At 33.2% G+C, this 13803-nt stretch overlaps 1 protein-coding gene across 5 annotated transcripts in view; it reads right to left on the bottom strand.

Moving 5' to 3' along the window:
* Nucleotides 1-12360, bottom strand: part of LOC134234351 (myosin-I heavy chain-like) — a 44145-nt gene extending 31785 nt beyond the window's left edge. For 4 of the 5 annotated variants that reach the window (XM_062716402.1, XM_062716404.1, XM_062716405.1 and 1 more), the window contains exons 1-4: nt 12180-12360; nt 8512-8618; nt 5566-5628; nt 2669-2812 (exon numbers count right to left, since the gene is read on the bottom strand). In XM_062716402.1, the coding sequence (XP_062572386.1) occupies nt 2669-2812; nt 5566-5628; nt 8512-8618; nt 12180-12219 (354 nt within the window). In that variant the 5' untranslated portion in view covers nt 12220-12360. Of the gene's footprint in view, nt 1-2668; nt 2813-4035; nt 4099-5565; nt 5629-8511; nt 8619-12179 lie in introns of all 5 variants that reach the window. The other variant, XM_062716403.1, reaches the window with a different exon arrangement.
* Between the last annotated feature and the right edge of the window lie 1443 nt (nt 12361-13803).

The raw sequence follows: 13803 nt of genomic DNA, 5'->3' as shown, positions 1-13803 counted from the left end.
ACATGATGGGGTTGTTATACAGTCTGATACAGAAGGGGCAGTTCATTTCCAGCCATTACAAAGAGTAGATTCACTGCATATCAACACGGAACAAATCTCTGATTTACTGATTTAGATATTTGTGATTTACTGATGCTCCACCAAACTCAGAATAAGAATAAAGAAATTCAATAGGCCTACTTAGTGCAGTGCAGTTCTGCAGGCTCTGCACTCATTTCAGGGATAGCTTGCCAAATTATTATAATGCTGGGACTATATGCTTGTATTTTAGACTGTTATTGGACACTTTACCCTCACTTCTCTTGCAGTAAATGGGAGGATTAGACCGGCATGCAGCAGTCTCTATTGATAACGACAGGATGTTAGAGGCTTTCTTAAAAGATATGCTGGTTTCATGGAGTCATTTATCATTGATTATTCATCAACAGCAAAAAAGAATGCAAAGCAATTACTCCCATTTTTTCTTAACAAGAGGTGACTCCTCAGATCATTACACAAATCACATGCAGGTTCACTTCCCTCTGTAACATTACTAGAGCTTCAAATTTGTGTGTGTGCATGTAAAACAGAATTTTATTGCCCATAAAATAAAACCAAGAAATCTTTTTTTATGTTTGGAAATTGATGAATGGGAAACATTTCTTCCGTATTGCGAAAGAAAGAAAAGGGAAATGAATTTATTCATCAGATAGTCAATAGTTTGATATTTTCATTTGTTTTCAAAGATATAGTGACTAAAACACCTTTTGACCTCAAAACAGTCCCTCAAGCTATGTACAGATAACCAGATATTAATAAGTAAAACTTTACTGTATGTGCAGATTCCCGTACTTTTATGATGTGTAGGAGAAGCATTTGGTCATTAAGTAGTGCAGTAAGTGATAATCAACAGGTAGAATGTGTTCACACCTGTCAGGTAGCCGTGCCAGGTAACATGCTCAGGTAACACACCTATATAACACTGTCCACCACTCACTGAGCTAACCTTGACTTAGCTGGGGTCAATAAAACTGATTTATGACCCTACTGCACCACCAATAACACAACCCCTCTATGATATTCCCGTTTCTCTATGTGGTGGAGTGTTTTCTGTTAAAACACAGTCTTGTTGATATGACCCCATACCACAAAATGCCTTGGGGAGCCATTCAATAAGGCAGGCATGCAAGTGATATTGATCTCAAAATAGATTCCACCCCCCCCTCAAAATAGCATGAGTATACAGATAGCACAGAGATTTCAATGGATGAGTGAAAGTGAGGATTTTGTTTCAGGTATGAAAATGCCTATAAAATAGTAACAGAGCTATGTCAAAAATGAATGTGGTTTTGAAAATATCCAAAGTATTCCCTGTGTTCCCTTAATATTCAATGAAGTCCCTAGCTTCCTGTATTAACTTTCAGGTCAAAGTCCCCCCTTATTATACGAGTATTATATTTTGGGGTCTTGGCATAAAATACCTGGGGGTCAATATGTGGTCTGGGTACCTGTAACACCTGGATAAGATCAGTGAATTACAGGTATTTACAGTGCACCAATCAACAGGCACACGCTCTCATCTACTCAATAACGTAATTATATTTGGCATGCAATAGGCTCATTATATCCTGATAAAATTATACGCTTAGAGTACTCTCTCACACTCGACTTGAATTTCCTCCAGACATCCTATACATACTCAGAACCCTCTCTGTTTTATAACAGAGCACAGTTCCTCACCACTTCCACTTTATACGCCTTCCTGTTTGTTTTATAAAAACGGATTCGGTCTTTATTTCCTTTTTGATGCACAAACATATTTATTCCATTGGCTATCCATCTCTATTAACATTTTGTTTAAATACAACTCAAAAAGGAACAAAGTAAAACATTCAATCAGAACAACCTTAGGTCACTATAAACCCATCACCTAACTCTTTATAAAATGAAGGATTACTTCTAATACACTGTAGAGGCAGCTAGGAAAGAATAACAGATTTTAATCAACTTTCAATCAGAAATACAGTGATATAAGATGCAAGATGAATATTTACCCAATGAATATTACTTAAAACCCTCATGGTGTTAATGTTTTACTGTGTTAAACAGTACTTTAGATAGCCCATCAGTTCCCTACAGAGGTTAAATACTTGTGTTCATAAGTGGTAATAAACTCATACAATAAGATGGCAATATTACAAGAATTCGAATGTCATATCTGATTCTGAATATTTGTATGTGTGTGAAAATAAATACTTCTCAGTTTTTCTGATCAGATTAATTGAGTTCTGACTAACATTTAGACAGAGTTTAATGTTCTTACAATGTCAAAACAAATCAAAAGGGAGATAACTTGACATTCATAGAAATTTATGCATTTATAACAAAGACAAGAGAGACATAACTCTGCATAACTACTCATTTAATCCATGGATGAACTCAGACAAAAGTTGGTGAACTAAAACAAATCACCCAGTCTAACAGTAATAACTGTCACAGAAATTAACATCATCAGCTGTATTGTTTGTCACATTTAATATTAAAGGATTGTTTTATTTTTCTAATCTTAATCATCAAGGGGCATAAATCTGAATTAATCAAGGGACATAACTCTGATGTAATCTTTATGATCAGGGGACATAACTCTGATGTAATCTTTATGATCAGGGGACATAACTGTGTATTATACCTTTCCAGCCCCGCTCTCTCCGCTGATGATACAGGACTGATTTTTCTGTGAGCTATGGAGACTCTGGAATGCCGCCTCGCTGATTGCAAACACATGTGGCTCCACCTGGCTGAGTTTCTTACCACTAAACTCAGAAACATCTTTCTGTAAAGAGAGAAATGGACTTAAGAGATTTCATAAAGGTCCCGTTTTCTGTGTGTGTACATGTTAATTTTGTTTATGATGACTTCCTGAGGGTTATGGCATTCATCACAAGAGAAATAGAGTTTCTTTAAATAAAGCCTCCTCTGGCGAGATGATGGATAGAGGCAGTTAGATCGTTTTCTAAGTTGGATCTGATAACATTAATCTCATACTTCTCAATATCAGCTCAAAATCTGCTATAGCTTCTTGTAATTTCTTTTGGCAGGAAATTTTAAACAAAGGAAGAAATGCAGAGCAAACAGGTTCAGTAACACAAGGTATTGGAAATAAAATTGATTTCTCATATCGGGGAAAGATTAATTTCCATGAACTTTTCATCTGACTGCCAAATGCCAATTGTATTTGTATTTCTGATGATATCATTAAAATGGATTTGGAGGACAGACATCAGTGTACGTGCTATTCCAATTCTATTCTACACTCTATTTATTTCCCTAATCTAAGCCACATCACTATCATTACATCAAACAGATAAATCCCTTGGGCATGCATCTATATTGTACTTTAATTAATATCCACAAGAGTTTTTTTTTCCTTTAAAACAAAGGAAAATTGAAATGGCTAATGATGACAGACTGTATAATGTATTTACTGAGAACGACAGTGGATGACAGTACTAAACCCATCAATAGAAAACTAAATATCATCACGGAACACCACATAATCAATACTCCCCCAGGCCCCTATTGTGTAACAAGCCTCCACCCCAGCGTTTGATTTGATCCACCCCCATCTTCCTTCCTGGTACATTACTGGAATACACAGTCCTATGGTAATGGGGGTAATGAGGAAGAGAGATCAATAAGAGACCATATGATTCAGAGCCCCCTAGGGAGACAATTCATTCCTATTAAATATTGATGATGTAATGGCTGGTCCCCAACATGTGATAATGTGTGTGTGTGGGTGATGTCTCCACTGCAGTCTGATCACTACACAGCAGGGTTTTTTTTTTTTTACTTGTTTTTTTTGGGGGGTGTTTTTTTTCCAGGGGGGTGGGGTGGGGTGGGGTGAGGTAATAAAGAGTCATATTCATCTTTAATGTTCTGGGTTTTTTTTTGCTTGTGTGTGTTTGTGTGTGCGGGAAGGGGGGGGAGAAGAAGGTCATCTTTTAAAAGAATGGATATGTATATGTGTAAATATATACAGTGTATATACTATACCTGATCATAGATAGGCAGGTCTTTGTACGGATTCACAGCTACCAGTATAGAACCTGTGAAAGTCTGACAAAAAGTTAAGGATGATTTGTTTACTCTATAAATATGAGCATAATAAAACGCTAAAAAAACCCTTTTGTTTACCTAAAGTTTGTCAACAAATCTTTTTGAAGTTAATGCACCTGATATACACATAAACAATTAAAGTGTGCATGTGTTGGTGTATGTGTGCAGTGTGTTCTAGGTGTGTTACAGGTGTATTTAATGAAATGTGATACAAGAGTAAATGCAGTTATCACAGTTATTTTCAGGTCCCATAAAACTTGTTACCCGTTGTCAGAGAGGGCAGGTGTGTTCAGAAACCACTAACGTTAACCAGAACTGCATGTGACGAGCGGGTTATTCACAGCCACTGCTTAACATCTGCCACCTTACTAACTACAAAACCAGCCTTTTATACAGTAGACTATCATAATCATTACGTTCACACAAAAAAACAAAGTAAACTATGTCCGCAATTTGGTCTTCACAGTTGAATACCTGATGTGTTCCTCTCACTGGCGCATGCGCTATCGAGGCAGAATTTTTTGGCGTGGTTATCCATGCCCATTAAATCTTAATCAGACCAGCTCATAAATTCCATAAAAGGAAAAATAAATGTCAAAAGAGGCATTACACAAAAACTTTCGTTTTTCACTTTTGATATGTCACCGTCAATAACTTTATTTATATAAACAAAATCAAATAGGATTTTTGTTATATCTTTTGTAAGATGTTTTAAAAGAATATAAAAACTGAAAAATATTCTGAAAAATAAATTTAATTCACCTCAAAAGTTTACCCTGCGTTTCTTTTTCCTTTCAGTATATATAAACCTTGTTGGCAATGAAATTGTTCCGGTTACTTTCCTTTGCTTCCTTATCGATGTTTATTCATATTCCATATCTATCAATCCATTTTACCACTATTAAAACACATATATATATTGTGAATGCTTAAAGATATCTGCACGCAATATCTTGAAAGTTTTTACGTGTATTAGATAATAAAAAAATTAATTAAATGAGCTAATTTCTTTTTTAAAATTTCATCAAACTTTTTATGATATATATTATTATTTCATGATCAAGGAGAATAATTATTAGATATTTGAAGACACTGTTTTAAATGGTAGATTTAAACACCATGAATAAATTACATTTTAAAGAAATTATGTTCTTTAACAACCTATACAAGCTATACACATTGACTGGCATTTTGTTAAATTTTTTAATGATCTTGCTCAAAACTTGATATTTAATATCAAGCAATTAAATGAGATTATATATCAGAACGAAAATATTTAATAAAACACTACATTAAATCTAACGGTAAATTTTTCCTATGCTGCTATAACTGAGATAACTTGAAAAAAAATTCTTTTGATATTAATTTCAGTATTTATGACATTTATCAAATACTCTCACTGTGACACAATTCTGCTTTCTTTAGGACCAAAGATGCCAACACTAATATACAGTGTATATACTATACCTGATCATAGATAGGCAGGTCTTTGTACGGATTCACAGCTACCAGTATAGAACCTGTGAAAGTCTGACAAAAAGTTAAGGATGATTTGTTTACTCTATAAATAAGCATAATAAATAAAAAAACCCTTTTGTTTACCTAAACAATAATCTGAAGTTCATGTGATAGCCATAAACCAATTAAGTGTGCATGTGTTGGTGTATGTGTGGGTGTGTTCTAGGTGTGTTACAGGTGTAATATGGTGTGATACAAGAGTAAATGCCGAGTCTATCACAGGTATGTCAGGTGAGTAAGAACTGAGCCTAGCACTGAGAACAGGTGTGTCAGAAATCACTCCATCGAGCCAGAACTGCTGTGATCGTGCTCACAGCCACTGCTAACATCTGCCGACATAACACAGATTGAGTGCAGCCTGATTATCAAAGGATTAAATCGCCTCACTTAAAAAACAATGTATCTTGTCAGGTCCAGATCAGGTCTTCACAGTTGAATACCTGACGGGGATCCAGACATTCTTGTCTATAGAGGCAGAACAATCAGGCCCATCAAATCTTAATCAGACCAGCTGATAAATTCGTTAAAATCTGTGTTAAAATCTAAATCAAAAAGATACACAAAAACTCTTGTATTAGAGATATGTCCCACCCTTTAATTTATATAACCTACATAAATTACATATAGGACTGCAGACTGATGTAGCACATGTTTATCAAAGAATATAAAAACTGGGCAATTTCTGCAGGTTTTGCTCCCCTCCCTGCTGCGTAGCACGTACAGCGTAAATAAAAACCTTGTATCAATGAAATTGTTCCATCTTTCCTTTGCTTCCTATCGATGTTTTCACTTCCATCTCTATAATCCATTCCACTATTACAGGACCTATATATATAGCTTTGGGGGGTTTAATTACTGCCAATTCCCCCTAAATGTTTTTGTTTTGTTTGAGAGGCTTTGCAGACTGAGATAAAGTGAGCTAATTTCTTTTAAAAAATTATCGAAGTCAAAATAGTTTATGAAGTGTTACTCTATTTATGAACAAGATAATTACACATGTATTACTATTATCTGTGAAGACACTGTTTTAAATGGTAGATTTAAACACCAGAGATGAATAAATTAATTAAAGAAATTATGGAATAACAATTTCCAGGGTAACACATACACATTTCACATTGTGTCTAGGAAATCTGATATCTAATTAAGAATTAAATGAGATTATATATCAGACTTAAAATATTTAATAAAACATACAACTCGAGTATTTCTTTCCTATGCTGCTATAACTGAGATACAGTTGCGTGTGCAAACTGTTTTTATTTTTTCTATATATTTCATTGCCAAATGCAACTTTTTTAAAGTGATCATTGGCAAATGGTCAATTTTCGGAATTTCATTATTTATTGCAGTACTTAAACCAGAAAATGTACACATTGTGTCCTAAGATCATTAAATATTTAGTTTTTACTAAATTCTGTGACAGCGGTTTATGAGGAGTTGCGCTGACAAACTGTTCATCTATATAAGGTATGGCCAAATTCCCTGTTAAAAAGTGTGAAAATTAAAAAAAATAAAGGAATCAGAATTTCCTGGTAAAATGCACATCTACACATTGTTTAAAATATCCTAATAAAAACTATTGTACCTGCAAAATTTATTGGATTAACAAAATTTTGTGCAGCGGTTTAAGAGGAGTTGTCATACCAGTGATTTTAAACTGTTCATCTCTATGTTCAATATATAGCCAAATGCCTAAGTTAAAAATCTTCACTTTTGGCACAATTCCCTTGAAAAAAAATTCTTTTGATATTAATTTCCTGGTAATATGCACATTTACACATTGTGTCCTGTGACACAATTCCTGCAAAGTTTGACGAACATATTAGTACAGCGGTTTATGAGGAGTTGCGCTGACAAAACTACAGACTGCGGAAGAGGACTGACTGACTTGTACAATATGACGGACTGGAAACATCCACAGCCTAGAAATAAGACGCTCAAATAGAGGCTCAGAAAGGCCAGACATATACAAGACACTCATAGGATGTGTTCATACTCAAGTTCAATATAAAGGATCATCGACAGAAACGGTTCAAGAAATGCCTAGATGTTCAAACCAATGAGTAAACATACATCTTGTCTAAAATGTCTATTGTATATATTGTTTCTTCTATGATATATGATATGCAATTTATGTGAGTTTATCCTATATTGTATATATACTTGTCTAAAACTGACATAAATGTCACTTAGTACACAGTGATAATATATAAACAAATCTGCAGTAGCTTATATCCTCCTGTCAAGTGCAAATCTACTTGACCACCAATTACTGTTAATTATGTAACGTAATGATAAGCAACAGTGAATTGTCTATATACAAATAATCGTACCATAATCATAAAATTCACACCCTATAGTACAACAGGAAACATAACAGGAAATAAATCGTACAAAATTTCACAAGGTCATCTGAAGTTTCACCAACAGCCATTATAAGGTCATACAAACAAGACTGCAAATATGCTACAGTTAAAAAAAAGGCCCAACAAGTTTTAATGAGTTGGCATGATAAACTGCCACCTGATAAGCTAAATAAAATAGTTTTTATGTGCTCAAATGATGAGCACTTTTAGCTTACAGTAGATAAATGTGTGCTCTGAAGGAAAAAGCTCAATCCATGGTTCAGGCCCCATTCTCTTTGGCCTGCTTTGCAACATATCATCAATTATATCATATCAATTTGTATTCTAACATTCATGCTAAAGACTCACTCTTGGGTCACTCTTTATGCTTGATCTAAATTAATTATTGGTCGGTATTTGTTTGGGAAATGAAATGCAAATACAGTCAAAATCTGAAGGAGACTCTCAATGCAGGTTTAACTGTATTAATTCACTACACCTAATATGATCACAGAAGTTATTCCAATATTATTTTAGTGAAGGATACATAAATTTGATCCTTGGTGTAGCGGACTCGTAAGTTGACAGCGATTCCATTTTCGTCAATTTCACTGATTACGATCATGTCCGGAACGCCATCCTCAGGAGCCGCTCCTGCAAAATAGACGACAATATAAAAATAAATACGCAACATCATCACAAATACCTAGAAACCTCGTAAACACAATAGAATAACCTAACAAAGTTACCACAAAATAAATATCTAACATCATTAATCCAGATAGAGAACTCAAAGTGAAAAATAATGATTTCATAAGCATGATTAGATGTAGAAGAACAGCTTCAAATTCAAATCATATGGATTTTGTTTGACATTACAAATCAAATCATTCATCAGCAGTAAACTCCTAGCAGGTAAATATTTTGAGTATTTTGGAAAAATACATTTTTATTTTGAAGTTGTGTATAGAAACAGATTGAGGCAAAAATATTGCAAAGTATCCTAAATTTTCATGTCTGAATGTTATTATTACATGTTAACATTGGTTGAATATCAACCTCATTTATGGGTTTACTTTTTGCAATCTTTAATATAAATGTATCAAGTAAAGTCAAGTAAATTAATAATCCTACAAACTGAAAGGCTATGGATCATGAGGATATATCAGACTTTTTAAAGCTCAGTTAAAATACAATATGCTTTAAATAAATCGAGTCATATTCTTTTATTAAATGCACTTCAGCATTACAGTTCAGTGCAGATTTCGGTGTAAAGATAATTGGTCATAATTACTTCATTCTCTCACTGGTAATTAAGCTAGAGCAAATGAATGAAGTTAGTTCAAGTTACATCATATTTTACTAAATAAACGTACGGTATAAACTTACTGGTAGAATTTTTTGGGTGGAGAAAAATACCAGGTACACAGAAGAGTCATATTATATAAACATTAAGCTAATAAAATTTGACATATCTAGTAGTGGATTGTGTCTGAAGCATGTCAATAGGATGTCCCAATGTTATGGTTAATTTGATAAAAAATAATCTGCAAAAAAATTAAATTCAACACTGCAATTGTCACAGTTCACTATATGAATGATCCCTCTCAAAATATCATTCTTGGGTGTTTCTTTTATACCCTGCTTGAAAAGTGGCCATTCTTTTTACAACAATGTTATCTGTAACTTTTTAATAAAACTTTCTCAAATTCTTTACTATATAAATCATGATAATAGCATAACTATTTGTATAAACAATAATGTAGCAGTCTATATATGTCCACAATGAGAGTTTATTTAATTTACTTGTAATTTATTTTGTACAAACTGTTGAACACTTCTAATTCATCCTGTTATAATATCTCATGTAGGGAGAGGGCGGTTTAAGTTTTTAGAACTTGTGCCCAATCCCATTGTATATATTTTGTGCAATAAAATATGTTAAAATCAAATCAATAGCATTGTAGGCCAATCCGCTTATCCTTTTGGCATCCAAACTGCCCCCCCCTCCCTCAATATAAACCATTTTGAATTTGGACTTCCTTCAAATTCTAGAACAGTATTAAAAAATAAAATTCATGTATACATGGTGTAATTGTGTCACAAATTTTGACGCATTTGGAAATTACTTATTAAGGTCAGACGACACGTTCCTCACATATATGTTTTGTATCTCTTGGATTTATTTAATAAATATTCATATTTGTCATTGTCTTCTGATTTCTACACTGTTTCCAAAATGGTTTTACATAGAAGTACACCAAAAATGGTGATAAAGGCCATCCAGAAGATTACCCATAAGGGTTATATAAGAAATATGACCCTATGTTAACTTGTCCAAATGCCTGGTAAGGTACCGTAATTTCTTGTGAGGAATCTTGTTTAAGTACCTATACTTCAATGACAAATTCTATGGAAAAATTATATATTTTTGAGGAACGTGTCATCTGACCTTAACATACATGCCAACTTTCCCGATTTTTTCGTGAGTCTACCGATTTTTAACCCTGTCTACCGCTTGTCTACCAAATAATTTTTTTTCTCCCATTTCGACCGATATTTAGAAAATCTGGAATTTTTACGGATTCGCTTTGAACAATACAGTTACTTTATTTCCGTGTGCAGAAAACATCGCTGCTTCGATGTTTATTAGTAAGATATCTGTTTATTGCCGCTGATAACAGGTAATCAACAAAGTGTCAACTGTGCTACCAGTGATTACAGAGGTTTTAATTGCTCTTGAACCTCATTAACAATGTATTTTAACCGAGACAATTATGCCAGATGTGGAAATTTTAGAAATACACACCACACTGCATACAAACTGACAAACTTGTGAGAGTTCATGCAGACTTAACAACAAACTTCGACATATACATTATATAAACCGTTTATAAAAGGTGTTCAAGTTTTTGGAATACATGTATTGCATTCCTCATTAAATTATAATCTACTTCATTATAAAAAGACACTGCCAAAATCAAACATGGAAAAAATGTGCCTACAAGGAAAAACCATTAGGACTGCCCAGAGTAATCAAAATAAAATTGAAAGAAAGGAAAAGACCATGCCTTTTGTAGACTTTGATCGAAAATTTAAAATGACTTAATATTCCCTCTGATTAAGAAAAAAATAATTTCACAATATTTTGTATAACAGTAGCCTTATAAACTTTGTAATTTACCAACAGACAATGAACAGTTCAGCTTATTTGTAAAGTTTAACATCCTTATTCATGTAATAATAAATTAGCTTTGTGTATCACATTCTTAAAGACAAAGGGTATATTTATCTTAATATTAACATATTAAATAATTTTGAATAAAATTGTCTTTTTAAAATTTTAAATGATATTGTATAAATTTGTGCTTTTCTTTAAGTTAATAGAGAAGAAAACACTTTTTTGAAGTAGTAATAATATATGATATAATTAAGGTAGTAGATTGATAATTTAGAAAAAAAAAACAACCTACAAAAAGTTATTTCAGGACAAAACGCCGCGAATTAGGAACTTTAAAAAATGTCGTTACGCGCAATCTCCCCCAAGAAAATTTTCAAAAGTTGGCATGTATGCCTTAACATGCTTAATACCCTGCTGCTGTCCCATTTTTTTTAAATATGAAAATCTGTTTTATCATCATGATTAGGCCCCCTATATAAGTTCTTATCAGTGGTATTATTTGTCATGTTCACATTTTTCCTTTGACCATGTTGACAATACTGGTTCTATAACTTTCTTGTTTTGTTTAGAAAATGCTCTTGGTTATCTCCACTTTTTGCTCATAATCTGCATCATCTTTATTAACAAAACACTTGGGGTAAAATATACAACATCAAATATCATTGACTCAGAGATTTTATCAATAAAAGAAAAACTGTTAGATCAAGACAGGAACATAAATAGCATGTTGTTTATGTTTTGCATGTACTTTTTCACCCTGATGGCTTATTTGAACAAGAACACATAAGACTAAGGGATAAATTACTATGAAATAAAATTAATGAAATTATTTTTTTATAAACATAATAAATGTAATGAAATGTTTAATTAATTCGATAAACTGAACAGGAAAAAATCTTAGTCATTATTTATGATCCATGCCGTAATGCTATCGATGCCGGCGATAACACACATTTGTACATATTATAGGAAATCATTGTCCATTGTCTCAGCACTCGCGAAAATCAATGTGAGAGAAATCACAGAAATCTTACCCGAAGAAGACAGTTCCGGCCTGTCTAGCACTGTCGACATTGTTTTCTGTTCTAATTAATCCATTTGTAATCAATTTGTGAAAATATACATCCTCAAACACTCATTGACTGAATCACACTAAAAAACGTCGACTGCTCAACTCCAAATTAATCGGCACTCCCACAGGCCTTCAGTTATTGTCCGATCTACGGTTGTCGTTATGAAGTCGTTTTGATGATCAACAAATGTAATTTTTTCCAAACAAAGATAATATGAGTCTGTCATGTCTTAAAGACAACATTAATAGTTTTTGAAAAGGTATATTGGCTCATAGAGCAAAATATTTCAATGTCGTTAACCATAGATGACAAAATACTTATATTCGGATAATTTTGGAAATTATTTTTTCGACTTAAGTTTCCAAAACAAATCACTGGTACTGAATCTATGAACTAAAATGACTTAATAGATTAAGTTGGTGGATCTTTCCAAGAAAGGCAAAAGATGAGTGTTTCATTGACGTTGGAAGCAAATTAAAAGGGGGCTTAGAAAGTGAAAGAAGAAAAAATAATTAATCGAACTTTTAAAAAAAAATGTAAATAGATACCTTGTCCAAACACAAAAATCCTATTTCGGGTGGGAGGGGGGTTAAGGATCGAACCAATTTTTTCTTACAAACTTAAAAGTGGGGGGATAAATCTACGCACCAATGTTCATTGCCTATATTATGTCTAGTCTATCTTGGGAAAAAAAGTGGGGGGGGGGGGGGGTTAAGCGAATAAACACGTAACTTTCATAAACGCAAAACTTTCGCGTTATATAACTTTATAGGCAAAAAAAAAATAAATAAATAAATAAACGCTTTAATGTACATTTTTTTCATCCTTTACAACTTTTATTCCACCAAATGTTACAGGGAACCTAAGGAACGATAACTCCGGATAGAGAATGTTGTTTGTGTAAAAGAATTTCTTTTCGGTTCATGATAGCAATACCTGGAACCACTGTCCAGAGACTAAGCTCTCTACAGAATGGAAGAGGGTCGTACATTTTGACCGTCGTTTGTGATGCCTATTAAGAATAAACAAGAACATTTGATATATCATGTTTATAGAACTATACTATAGTCACCTACATTTCGGTTTACATCCAATAAATAAATGAATCATCCAAGTTCCTTGGCTGCGATTGGAATTTTTTTTTAATTACATGTACAATAACGCGCACGCTTGCATAGAATGAATAAAATCGTGCAATGACTGTCACTGTGATGCAATAGGGAATGATAAAAGACAGGATAGACAGAATTGTATTTTGTAAAATCACAACAGCAATTGATTTTCATACCCACAGATATACAGAAAAACAAGAAATAGGGACAACCCCAACTTTAACCAATATGCATGCAGACCCTTTCATCTATGATGAAACTATGAATTTCTGAATTCATCATAGACCATCATTTGCAATATTGTTGTTTCTCTCTGTATTTTTAGCTTTACTTTTCCTCTTCCTTTTCTTTTTCCTTTTTTGAAACCAAATTTCATTTAGCACTGTTTTGTTTCAATAGCTTATTTGTGAGAGGTTTTTTTTTGGGGGGGGGGGGTCCTAATTTCAAATACCTCTTTTGTTTTTTTTTTATTT

This window comes from Saccostrea cucullata, unplaced genomic scaffold (genome assembly GCF_032062105.1).
Source record: "Saccostrea cucullata isolate Sc308-1 unplaced genomic scaffold, CSIRO_AGI_Scuc_v1 ctg575, whole genome shotgun sequence".
Classification (NCBI taxonomy): domain Eukaryota; kingdom Metazoa; phylum Mollusca; class Bivalvia; order Ostreida; family Ostreidae; genus Saccostrea; species Saccostrea cuccullata.
This window is presented reverse-complemented; position numbering and strand designations above follow the sequence as displayed.